The sequence below is a fragment of the Sorex fumeus genome, unplaced genomic scaffold (genome assembly GCF_029834395.1).
Source record: "Sorex fumeus unplaced genomic scaffold, SorFum_2.1 ptg000006l, whole genome shotgun sequence".
Classification (NCBI taxonomy): domain Eukaryota; kingdom Metazoa; phylum Chordata; class Mammalia; order Eulipotyphla; family Soricidae; genus Sorex; species Sorex fumeus.
The window spans coordinates 21926647-21939565 of record NW_026606063.1 but is presented as its reverse complement, the minus strand read 5'-3'; the positions used below and the strand labels follow the sequence as shown (position 1 = coordinate 21939565).

The following is a 12919-nucleotide window of genomic DNA, read 5'->3' as shown; positions in this document are numbered from 1 at the left end:
GAAAGAAAGAAAGAAAGAAAGAAAGAAAGAAAGAGAAAAAGAAAGAGAAAAAGAAAGAGAAAAAGATCAAAAGCACTACTTGACATGTGGTCGCCAGGGAAAATACAGTTTCACACATAATCATACAAGTAAACATGGTTTTAGCAGAAAATCTGGCAAGGGCTACAGCAGATGCCCCTACCCGTGAAACTCAGTCCCAGCCACGGTGGTGACACTCCTGAGAACCATGATTGCCACTTGACACTTCCTAGTGCCTTCCATTTGACAACCCGGGGGAGTTGCAGCAAGATTTTGATTAATAAGAAAATCAAATAAAGAGCTTTTACCTAGACTTGGAAAGTTAAAATTAGACTAACTTTAATATGAAAGCCTAACTTTATTTTTAAAACTATCTGTCCTAGTTTAAATCTATGCAGCAATTAATCTGTACAGCTTAGAGATCATACTGTTTGAAAACAAGTTTTAGACCTTAAAACTATAATGATAAATTAGAACATATGCCACTTGAAGTGTTTCCTTTAAAAGTTAACATCCACTAATATCCTGCAAGAATAATATTTTTAACATGGAAACTGTACAATTGGACAGGTAGTGGGAAGGAAACTATGGTCACTGGTGGTGGGAAATGGAAACTGGTGGAGGGATGGGTGTCGGATCGTATATGACTGAAACCTCATCATGCAACTGTGTATCTCATGGTGACTCAATTAAAAACGTGATATTTTTTTAAAAAGAAAGAAACTGTAAAATTAACATTGATTTTTAAGAATATAGTATTTTCCTTTATGGATCTACGTCCACAAACCTAAATAACTAAATATTTTTTCAGCCAGATGTAATGTGTTACCTAGGTTAAAAAAAAAACTTTTTAATTAGATTAAATGATTGTTCACTTCCTACATGGAGAAAAAGCAGTTTACCATTTGATAAATAAGAGCCATTTAAACACTAAAAATAATCACTGCACAAAAATAAATTGACAGATCTGGCATAAAGAACAAAGAGAATAACCAAAAGAAGAGAGAGAGAACAAGGGGGAATACCCTGCCACAGAGGCAGGATGGGACAGGGGGGGCTGGGGGTGGGGGGGATGCTGGGACCCGTGGTGATGGATGACGGGCACTGGTGGAGGGATGGGCACTTGATCATTGTATAACTGAAACCCAAGCACAAAATTTGTAAGCCTATAACTGTACCTCATGGTATTTCACTAATAAAAAAGGGAAAAAAAAATTTAAAAAAAAAGAACAAAGAAAATAACAAAGTATTTTGAAATCCTACATTCTAGGTCTGTGCTAATTTATAATTACAAAGTATTTAGAAAATTACGAATGTGAATTCTAATCATTAATAAATAGTATAACAAAAGAGCATCAAAGCTAATTTTCATCTGCTAAAAATTGTTAAATCATTTATCTGAATCCCCAAAAAAGCTTTCAGACATACACAAAAGAGGCCTTTCTTGGCCTACATACTTTTAGAAAATGAATATACTAATTTCCTAACTACATGAATATTCGAATTCCCTAGCTGCAAGGTCTCTGTAAAAGAAATGTGCATTTTAATGTCATTTTTATTTAAAATATCAATATCATATCAATATTGTTATGTTATAATTTTATAATACTATTATATAAAAATATCAGTACTATAAAAGTATAATTCTATTGATGGCATAACATCCCTTTTTTGGTAGACAAATTACTGTCAATCAATTAGCAAATAAGCCCCACTAATCATTTTTATTTACTTGATATTATTGAAAAACTAAATTTAATACATTTACTTTTTAAAGTCACACACATCAGGTGGAAATCAATGCTTATGACTACTGCATTCAGAGAGAGAGAGGGAAAAAAAAAAGAGGCAAGAAGCAAACAGAGGAACCTATCTGCTTCCAAGCTGGGTCGTACATGGAAAAGACTCCTTCCCATTTCCGCTTCCTGAGGTAGATGGTAAGGTTAATAATACCTCTGGATCTCTTATCTCTCTTGCTCTCTAGGAAAAGCAATTTCACTACTGGCACCATATAGTCATAGGTCTAAAGTCTTTTAACAAGAGCTTGACGAGATAGCACAGCGGGTAGGGCGTTTGCCTTACGAGCGGCCAACATGGCCGACCTGAGTTCGATTCCTCCACCCCTCTCGGAGAGCCCGGCAAGCTACCGAGAGTATTCGATATGCCAGACACAGTAACAACAAAGTCTCCAATGGAGACGTTACTGGGCCCGCTCGAGCAAATCACAAAATAAAATCTTAAAATACTAGTGTTCTGGTTTCCAGTGTAGGTTAAGGTTCTCAGAAGCGTGTGACTCCCAAAGGCATGCCTGTTTGATCATCTTGCTTTTTACCAAGAATGTTTCTACACTTGCTGCAGTAACAAACAGATGCAGAGTCTACTGTGAACTCTCTAGCATCCTTCTCCACCACTGTCTCCATTAGCGTTATAATTAACAAGGCTAACTGCTTTTATTCCTTCTTGATGATTAGATTCAAATGCTCAACAGTTAATAATTGCTAACATTTCTGTAACATAATAGACAACATAAGATCACCCTATCCCCGAAATCAAAACTGAAAGGAGACTGACAATCTCATTACACAAATAAAAGGCAATTAACCAAAAGGGTCCATAAAGGAAAGGAATCCTCTTTCACTGACTTTGCATCATTTTAGTTTTAGACAGAAACTGATGGTCAAGAATTTAGACAGTTCATAAGGTGTTTGCCTGGCACAGGGCTGACCCAGGTTCCATCTCCACCGCCCCCTTTATGGTCCTCTGAGCCCACCAGTAGTGTCCTGAGCTCAGAGTTAGGAGTAAGCCCCGAATACAACCGAGTGAGACCCCGCCTCCCCCATCCCATCGTGTGTGCGTGCGCGCACGCACACACACGAATTTAGAGACATAAAGGAAAGTTTCTATGACAGAGAGGCAAACATACAGAATATAAGATTTTTCTGAAGGTTATTATAAGGGGTGAGGTAATACAGAGAGCACAGATTTTTGTGCATTTGTGAAAAAGAGATTAGGATGCTATTCGGTTTTAAAGTGAACAAGAGAAAATACTTGAATTTTAAAAAGGCCAACATAAACATTTAAATTCAAAATGTGAATTAGAAAAGAAAACCAAAGAAATATGCCAAATCACTTATAAATTACCAAGGGGAAGAAAAATTACCAAGGGGAAGAAAAATAAAGGGACAGTAAATACACATAGGAAAACAAATATACTTAGGAAAATATATAAGAAAAAATTTCAAATTAAAACACAAGCAATTTAGACTCAGAGTAAGACATTCTTATGCTATATCAGAACATTAAAGATTAAGAGAAAATACTAAAATATATCAGAAAGAAAATAAAGTCATAGTTATTCCAAATGGCATTGAACAACAGCACTGAAGAAGAAAAGAATGATGTCTTTCAAACTCATAAGGAAAAGCATTATCATCTTATTAATCCATGTGTAAATGGAACTTTTTCCAAGTATCATGATGCTTTACATTTTTAGGACATTTGACAGGCTTAAAATAAAAGTGTCTCCCATGCTAGCAATGTCCTTTTTGCCTTAATTATAGAACACCATCTCCCATTCATCTCCAATTTGATGTTTCACCATGACACTGACTTTTAGATCCACTGGGTAGTAGATGGTCTCATAGTCTATATTTATCTTATTGTTTGCCTCTTTTTTTCTCTTTATTTAATATGTTGCCTGATTCCCTGCATGTATTTCTAAGTTTGGAGAAAAGAACTGATTTGATTTAGAATAAACAATTTCACATCATACTGCATTTACACATCTGTATGGTCAGGTTAACCATCAGACTATATTTGACCTCTGAGTAAAGGTGAAAGCTGTCTAGACTTCAACTTAACAAAGGTAAGGTTTCCACTTGGAAGTTATAAAAAAAATAAACAGTTGCTGAGATAATATACTTTAGTATCAATAAAATATTCTTCTCCCATTTATTTTTATCTAATCTCATTGTCATTAATGATTGCATGAAACAATTATTTCACAATGGGCTACAAAATTGTTAATTTCTATCATTCATTTCACAATTTTCTTAGTATGTAAAAGAAAGGGAGAAAAGAAAAGGGAGAGAATGGGGGGGAAGGGAGATAGAAAACAGAACACAAGGTGATCTTGTCTAAGTATGTGATTTTGCAAATGAGGAAGCAGATGAACAGAGACTTCAATGCTACTCAGCGGAAGTCACTTCAGAAACAGGTCTGACATTCAGCACTCACTTATATGCCGTTTACTTCTCTAGATTCAGAGAGCCCGGCAAGCTACCGAGAGTATTCGATATGCCAAACACAGTAACAACAAAGTCTCCAATGGAGACGTTACTGGGCCCGCTCGAGCAAATCGATGATCAACGGGAGGGCCTTTACCTTTACCTTTACTTCTCTAGATGCGAAATTTCTGAAATATACTACATTAGAAAAGTGGCTCAAGGATGGACCGCTGCTTGACGTTCTAAGAGGAAAGTATGAATCTGATTTGGATACAACTAAATAATCTAAATTATTTAAGTCACTTATTTTCAAAAACACAGCATAGTTAGAATCACTTATATTCCCTCCTCAAAAAATTAAAAGTGGAACTACCACATATCTACTTCTGGGTCTATACGTGAAGAAAATAAAACCAACACAGCAAAGAAATACTCGCACCCTTGCATTCACTACTTCACTATTCACAACACCTAAGACGTGGGTGATAAATCCTCTGTCCATCAATGGATAAGATATAAAATTATATGTAGAAATATAATAGATATCTATCTAGACATATAAAAATTACAAACAAACACTGTCCGCCCGTTGTTCATCGATTTGTTCGAGCAAGCCCAGTAACGTCTCCATTTTGAGACTTGTTGTTACTGTGTTTGGCATATCGAATACGTCACGGGGAGCTTGCCAGGCTTTGCCGAGCGGGCGAGATACTCTCGGTAGCTTGCCGGGCTCTCCCAGAAGGGCGGAGGAATCGAACCCAGCTCGGCCGAGCTGGCTGCGCGCAAGGCAAACGCCTTACCACTGTACTATCGCTCCCAATAAAATGTTAAGCACAGAAACAAGAAAATCCTGTCATGTGACAATGCAGATGAACCCTGAGCACACTCTGCTCAGTGAAAATCACACAGATGAAGTGATCGATCATACAATCGTGCGATTTCGTGAGATTGAAGAAAATTCAAAACAACCAAGCTCAAGAAAACAGAGCATATTTGCTACTGGTGGAGGGGCAGGAAAGAAAGTGATCAATATCATAAACATTGTTATAAGATAAATAAATTCTAGGGATATGAGACCCAGAGAGGTAGGACAGCAGACAAGATATCTTCCTTGTCCACTGCCATCCAGCTGCCATCCCTTGCACTGTATTATGCGGGCACCTGAGCAAGGAGCACAGTCAGGTCGGACCCAAAAACAAAACAAAACAAAACAAAGTCCTGGTAACATAATGTAAAAACAATGACTATAGTTAGGATCCTACTAGTATGATATATTTGCAGCTGAGAGTAAATTCTAAAAGATCGGGAAGAGACATTTTCCTACCTATATTTGATAATGTCAACTAAATTTACTGCAGTAATCACATTACATGAAAATCAACTTATAATGTACGCCCTGAACTTATACAATAAGGCATGTCAATTATATAATAAAACCAAAAGAAAAATAAAATTATGTGTATGCCTATATTACTAAAGTGACTTCTATAAACAAAGGAGAATATGAAACAATTCTTAAACGTAAAACATACTTTGCGTAAAACTGAAAAAAAAAGCAAAAAGAGGTATCACTACTTTAGAGAGACTGCTTTATTACAGGTGATGATAGTAGTAACTTTTATTTACACTTTGATGAATAATTAGTAATCACCATTGAAAAGATACAGTGAAACATATATAGAAAAAAATAGAAATTTAGGCAACAAGTTTATAGACAATTTCATTTTTTTCTTTAGGCTCCATATTCCAAATTCTCTATAAAAATATTTTAGGAAGTTACCATTTATCTGTTAGGATGATACAGAGTATGTTACATTGAGGGTTCTTACCCATATCCTCTCTGAGGCAAACATTCAAGGATGTCATAGCAGAGAGACAGCTGGTCATTTCGTTCACAGCTATAGATGCACTCTAATGCTACTGCCATCAATTGGTCGTTGTCAGGAATAATTCTTTGGTGCAACTGCAGAAAACAGAGCATGTTGTACTTAATGTCAATAGATTTACAGTCAATTTTTCCATATCCCAGTATTACTCCCAATAGAATATTAAATAGTGCAAATCAGCTGCAGAATCAAATCTTGATTTTTCTTTAGCTTACAGACTTTTAAGGTCTTTAATAATTCTAAATGAATCACATTTTAATTACTGAATCAGCCAGAAAAGATAATTTGTACCCATAATCTCTGCATCTGCTAAAAACAGATTCTTCAATTTATGACCCATTCAAGATAAAGTACATAGAAGAAACACAATGAATTTAAAAGGCAATTCATTTAAAATAACATTTCTATCCCTCAAGCCAAATTTTATGTGCTTCAATTATAAAAATATATAAAAATCCCTTAACTAATATTCAAAGATGTTAGAACCTAGTATTTTTCAGTATGCATTATATATTAGTCATTTAACTAAACAGTACTGACATTCTATTTGAAAGAAATCACATTATAATCTAATAATATTCATATCACAGAACATATCCCATATTTCTGGTACAGAAAATGGCTATTTCTAGTCATTTTTTCTACACAGCAGATACAATTTTCAACTGCAAACCATAGGCTTCCTTTCTTGGAGTACATTTCTGGGATATGAAAATAACAAATTTATGCCTGTTTTTCTCAGCTACAAAACTGGAATAGGCTTTATCTTCCTAGAAGTACTGTTTAAAAGATAAATAAATGTAGAAAGCATATGCGTGTATCTATAGAAAGCAGAAATAAAATTGGATTTTTTTTTCTTTTATTGGCTTCCCAATGTCCCGAAGAGGCCCTCGCCACCCCCATGATAGGCAGCCTCCTTAGCCAGATGCTCGAAAAGTCAAGCCCAGCTGGTGATGATGTTCGGGTTCAGTGTGCTGCTGGCTATTGGGTCACACCTATAGGAGGACCGGTACGGCTACTGCCGGTGGCTCTCAGGGAACCTTCAGGGCTACCCCAAGATGTGCTCAAGGGGCCACGGTCCCAATCCCCTTAGAGCACTTTTTTAAAATATGCTTAATATAATTTATGTAATAAAGATCCACTGATTTTCAACATTTTTGTAAAAATTCACCAAGCAGAAAGGAGATGCTGCCAAACAAAGATTTTTTTCCCAGTAGACAAATGAAATTAATTTTCCTGAAAAAATACAGTCAAGGTTTTCTAAAGTAATTGAGTATTCTTTACGATATTAAGAAAAGAAAGAAAATAGAAAAAAATAGAAATTGAGCTTCTATGAGACCTAGCAATTCCACTGCTGGGACTATACCCTGCGAATATATATATATATATATAATATATAATATATATATCAAAACCACAATGCAGAAACGATACCTGTTCTCCTATGTTCACTACAGCACAATTCATAATAGCCCAAATCTGAAAACAACCCGAACAGTCAAGAACAGATAACTGGATAAAAACGCTATGGTACACGTACAAAATGGAATACTACTTATCCATAAGAAAATATGAAGTCGTGCAATCTGCTAACACATAGATGGATCTCAAGAGTATCATGCTGAGTGAAATGAGTCAAAGAGAGAGATGGATAGACACAGAATGATCTCACTCATGTTTAGGATATGAAGGAACATAATAGGGAAATAACCAATGACCAAAAGAAATAGTAATGAAGAAAAGGAGAAACGATCGTTAATAGGAAGCTCACCACTGGGATGGGACAGGGGAAGGAGGAGGTCAGGGAAGGAACCACCATGACAATGATAGAGGCTGGGGAGTCAAAGGAAACTGGAGACACTGGTGGAGGGACTGATGGCAGGATATTGTGTGCCTGATACTCAGATGTCAGAATATTATATGCCTGAAAGTCAATTATCAATAACTTTGTAACTCTGTAACTCACGGTTAATGAAAAAAAAAATGTAATGGGTAGGAAGCAATTAATCAAGGCATCAAGTAAAAAGTGGGGCAAAAGCAGGAATAGCCAATTCAGCAAAAAGGAAGTGTTTCTCAGACATGAATGTGTTAAAATTCACAAATAAAAGTGAAAAAAAGTTGTTGATTTTTTTTTAATTATTGGTCACATCCAGAGATGCTCAGGGTTTACTCCTGGTCCTGCACTCGGGAATTACACCTGGACGTGCTCAGGGGAGCATAAGGGTGCCTGGGACCAAACGTGGGTCAGGTGTATACAAGGCAAGCACCCTACCCTCTGTACTATCTCTTCAACCAATGGAAGTGCAAATTTTAAGAATACAAATATTTTCTGTTCCACATCGGTAATCATCAGGGAGATGTAAACCAAAACAACAGTGAGATATCATCTCACACCACAGAGACTGACACACATTCAAAAGAACAAAAGCAACCAGTGCTGGTGTGGATGTGGGGAAAAGGGGACACTCTTTCACTGTTGGTGGGAATGCCGATTGGTCCAGCCTTTCTGGAAAACAATATGGACAGTCCTTCAAAAACTAGAAATTGAGCGTCCATATGACCCCGCAATACCACTTCTGGGAATATATCCCGAGGATGCAAAAAAGCAAAGTAGAAATGACATCTGTGCCTATATGTTCACTGCAGCACTGTTCACAATAGCCAAAATCTGGAAACAACCCAAGTGCCCTAGAACAGATGACTGGTTAAAGAAACTTTGGTATGTCTACACAATGGAATACTATGCAGCTGTTAGGAGAGATGAAGTCATGAAATTTGCCTGTAAATGGATAGACATGGAGAATACCATGCTAAGTGAAATGAGTCAGAAAGAGAGGGACAGACATAGAAGGACTATACTCATTTGTTGAGTATAAAATAACATAACATGAGACTGACACCCAAGGACAGTAAATACATGGAACAGATAGATTGCTCCATAGCTGGGAGCCTGCATTATGAGCAAAGGGGAGAAGGCAGCTGAAATGGAGAAGGGATCACTAAGAAAATGATGACTGGAGGAATCAATAGGGATGAGAGATGTGTGCTGAAAGTAGATAAAGGACCAAACATGATAACCTCACAGTATCTATACTGCAAACCATAATGCCCAAAAGTAGAGAGAGAGTATGGGGAATATCGTCTGCCATAGCAGCAGGGGGAGGGCATAGAAGGGGGTGGTATACTGGGGAGATTGGTGGTGGGGAATATGCACTGGTGGAGGACAGTTGTTTGATCATTGTGTGATTGTAAACCAAACATGAAAGCTTGTAACTATCTCACAGTGATTCAATAAAATTACAAAAAAAAAAAAAAACAAACACAAATATTTTATCTATCACACAATTTTAAAATATGACAATGAATTCTTCCTGCAAAATTCTGAAAATGTCTGCAAAAAAAAAAAGATACATTCATACATTGTGGGCATGTAAGACTATAAATTGAAACAATGTCTCTGGAGAGGAATTTGGCAATACCAATATAATCCTTGCTCTGGACCCCGGATGTATTTCCTTGTAGGAATACATCTTGAATTTACTCCAATAATACAAAAATACAACTGGGCAAGCTATTTATTGTAGCATTGATTATAATTACTAAACTCTTGAAATAGCACACATGCATACTTAGAAAACTAATAACACTGAGCAATTCAATTTCTAATTTTACTGCATTTTTAATTAATATAACCATGTGGGTAATAGCTACCATACTAAACAGGGTAGCTTTGAATTTCCTAAGGAGCGTGGACCAAAAGCAGACAAGCAAGACTAAGATTTTGCAATCAAGTGTTTAAAGTGCTGAGTAGATTCCCTCGTCCAGTACTTCCTGTCCAGACCCTCTGAAGTACACCTCAAAAATAACGACTGGAAACAAAACTGCCTTTTTCAAACCTGAGTCAGCTCATGCCATGTATTAAGCCATCTTCACTAGTAAAACAATGGTAATAGGAGAGCAAGAATTATTTGCAACACATATAGTTGGAAACGATTAATTTCCACACAGGGAACCACAAATTAAAACCATAAATGATACTACAAATTAATCAATTATGATCCTATAATCAAGAGCCCCCAGAGGTCTCACTAGGATAAAATAAAGGACCTAGAAGAGTTGCATTTCTTTTGGGTACTCTAGGAAATAATCCTTTTCTTGCTTTCACACAGTTTCAGAAGCCATCCAAGCTATTTGTTTCCTGGCCTGATCCTCTCTACCTCTCTGTCTCCCTGATAAGTCTGATAAGTCTGATAAGTCATACTCCCTCTGACTGTGACTGGGAAAGAGTCTCAGATGCTTTTACAAACACCTATGGTTAGGTGGGATCCAACCAGATAATCCATGATCAAGACAAAACCCCTAATTTAATCCTAATTGCAAAATCCCTTTGGCAGGTAAAGTAACATCACATACTCGGAAATTAGAACAGGGTAACTTTGGTAGTGACTCAATGACAGGCAGCAGAAATTGCAATATTTTATAAAAATATAAAAAACAAAGTAAAAGGCACTCTTGACTTTTCAACATTTGGAGTTTTATTATCGCCCAAGATCTTTAAAATGCAGGTTCTTAAATCACTTTAACTCTAATCACAGAATATCCACTTGCAACTGACTACCTTGCTACTAATGCATCTGGTATTTTCTCATCATTGCTGATTTATATGCCAAATACTTTTTCTATACTTTTTCTATACTTATTGTTCCCTAGGGCACAATAATTTTTTATCACTCTCAATAATTCTCTCATATTTCTTTCTTTGGGGGGCAGTTTCCTTTTTCCTGAAGCATACTCCTCAATAATTCTTTCAGGATAGGTCTGTAAATGGTAAGTTCTCACGGTTTTCATTTATCTAAAAATACTCTTTTTTCATGCACTCATTTGAGCATAAAACTTTCTTTGTATTGGGGGCTGGAGTGATAGTACAGCAGGTAGGGCATTTGCCTTGCACGTGACCATCCCGTGTTCATTCAATTCCCAGCATCCCATATGGTCTCCTGAGCACCTGAGTGAAGACCCAGGACTAACCCCTGTGCATGGCCAGGTGTGACCCAAAAAGCAAAAAATAAATAAATAAATAAAAAATAAAAACAAACCTTTCTTTGTATTGATGATGTTGTATCTAAAAGGTTTTGAAGTCAAACTGTCCAGTCTTAAATCACTAGTATCACCAACAACCATGTTAATGTTATAACCTAATTAGCTAGTTAATCTGTGCCTTTCTTTCAATTTTTAAAATAATTTATGACAGCTATATATTAGAGTGGCAATAATTAAATTAATATAGACATATATAATGTTTAAAATAGTATTTAGCAAATAAAAGCACTAAGTAAATGTGGCTGGGCTAGAGCGATAGCACAGCAGTAGGGCGTTTGCCTTGAACACAGCCAAAGTGGCCAACCCGAGTTCGATTCCTCCGCCCCTCTCGGAGAGCCCGGCAAGCTACCGAGAGTATCTCACCCGCACAGCAAAGCCTGGCAAGCTCCCCATGACGCACTCAATATGCCAAACACAGTAACAACAAGTCTCATGATGGAGAAGTTACTGGGCCTGCTCAAGCAAATCGATGAACAATGGGAGGACCGTGACCGTGACCGTGAAGTAAATGTGGCTATGATTATTTTTTGGGTTAAAAATTAATATTCCTTCCCAGGCAACCTCTGATTCTGGAAGTAACAACCACAGTCTGCCCCCAGCGCCATCTTATAGCACACAGCAGTGAAGAAACAAACCCGCTGAAGAGCCCCACAGCTCCCGGAGAATGTTCCGGGCCCCAGCCAAAGCCGATATCGCCAGGAAGTCCCAGATGGGGTAGGTGCTGTCTCCCTGCCTTCCCCAGATGGAATCCCGGTGACCAGGAGCTTCTACAAGCATGGCTCTGGCATGCGGGTACCAGGACTATTTTCTGAATCAGACATTTCCTGATATGCAAAGTGATCAATGGATAGCAAATGATATAGCATTTTTCCCTGAAAATCAGGCTTGAATGATGATAGGAAAAGCTGAGCAAAAGAGAATGCCCAACCGAAACACATTTAGATTTTGTATTTAACTATGATGCTATGCTGCCCTGGGAGGGGAAGGGTGTCTGTCCCTCACCTGTCCCCCTTTAAGGTGGCAGCGTGGTGGCCTGCATCTTTTAGAGCATAATGAACAGCCAGGTATGAGACTGCATGGATGAGGCACATGGGGTTTCATGGGATGCGGACAGAAATGGCCCCGCTCCCTGCCATGTCAATGCTCCGGGTTCCCACCCTCAAATGCCTCATCTGGCTTCTGACCGACCATGATCCCAAAGGCACACCAATACCAATCTCGGAACCCAAGGGCTCCTGGCAGTAATCCCTCTAGGTTTATTACTAAAATGTCAGAAATCCAAATTCGCATGACCACTGTTGTGGCCACACGACATCATATGGTCTTCATGATCAGCAAAAGAAAACAAATTTTCTAATTATGTCTTTGTGGCAGGTCTGAATGTTGGGGAAAATTCCAAATAACAATGTTGGGTCTTCTGTTGTAATATTGAATATGATCAACAGAAAGAGAGAGAGAGTAAAGTGAAAATCTGCCACACAGGCAGGGGGTGGATGGGAGAGGGGGTATACTGGGGTTCTTGGTGGTGGAAAATGTGCACTGCTGAAGGGATGGGTGTTTGATCATTGTATGACCAATCGAGACTTGAACTGAAAGGCTTTGCTACTGTTCTCCCGGTGATTCAATAAATAAAAAATAAATAAATAAAAAAACAACTTATAAGATAAAGCTTATAAGACAGTTATAAGA

At 37.5% G+C, this 12919-nt stretch overlaps 1 protein-coding gene across 1 annotated transcript in view; it reads right to left on the bottom strand.

Annotated features, from left to right (window-relative positions):
- NBAS (NBAS subunit of NRZ tethering complex) overlaps positions 1–12919 on the bottom strand; it is a 389024-nt gene that overhangs the window by 217193 nt on the left and 158912 nt on the right. Inside the window, exon 26 of the mRNA XM_056124489.1 lies at positions 6074–6207. Coding sequence (XP_055980464.1) covers positions 6074–6207 — 134 coding nt within the window. The remainder of the gene's footprint in view (positions 1–6073; positions 6208–12919) is intronic.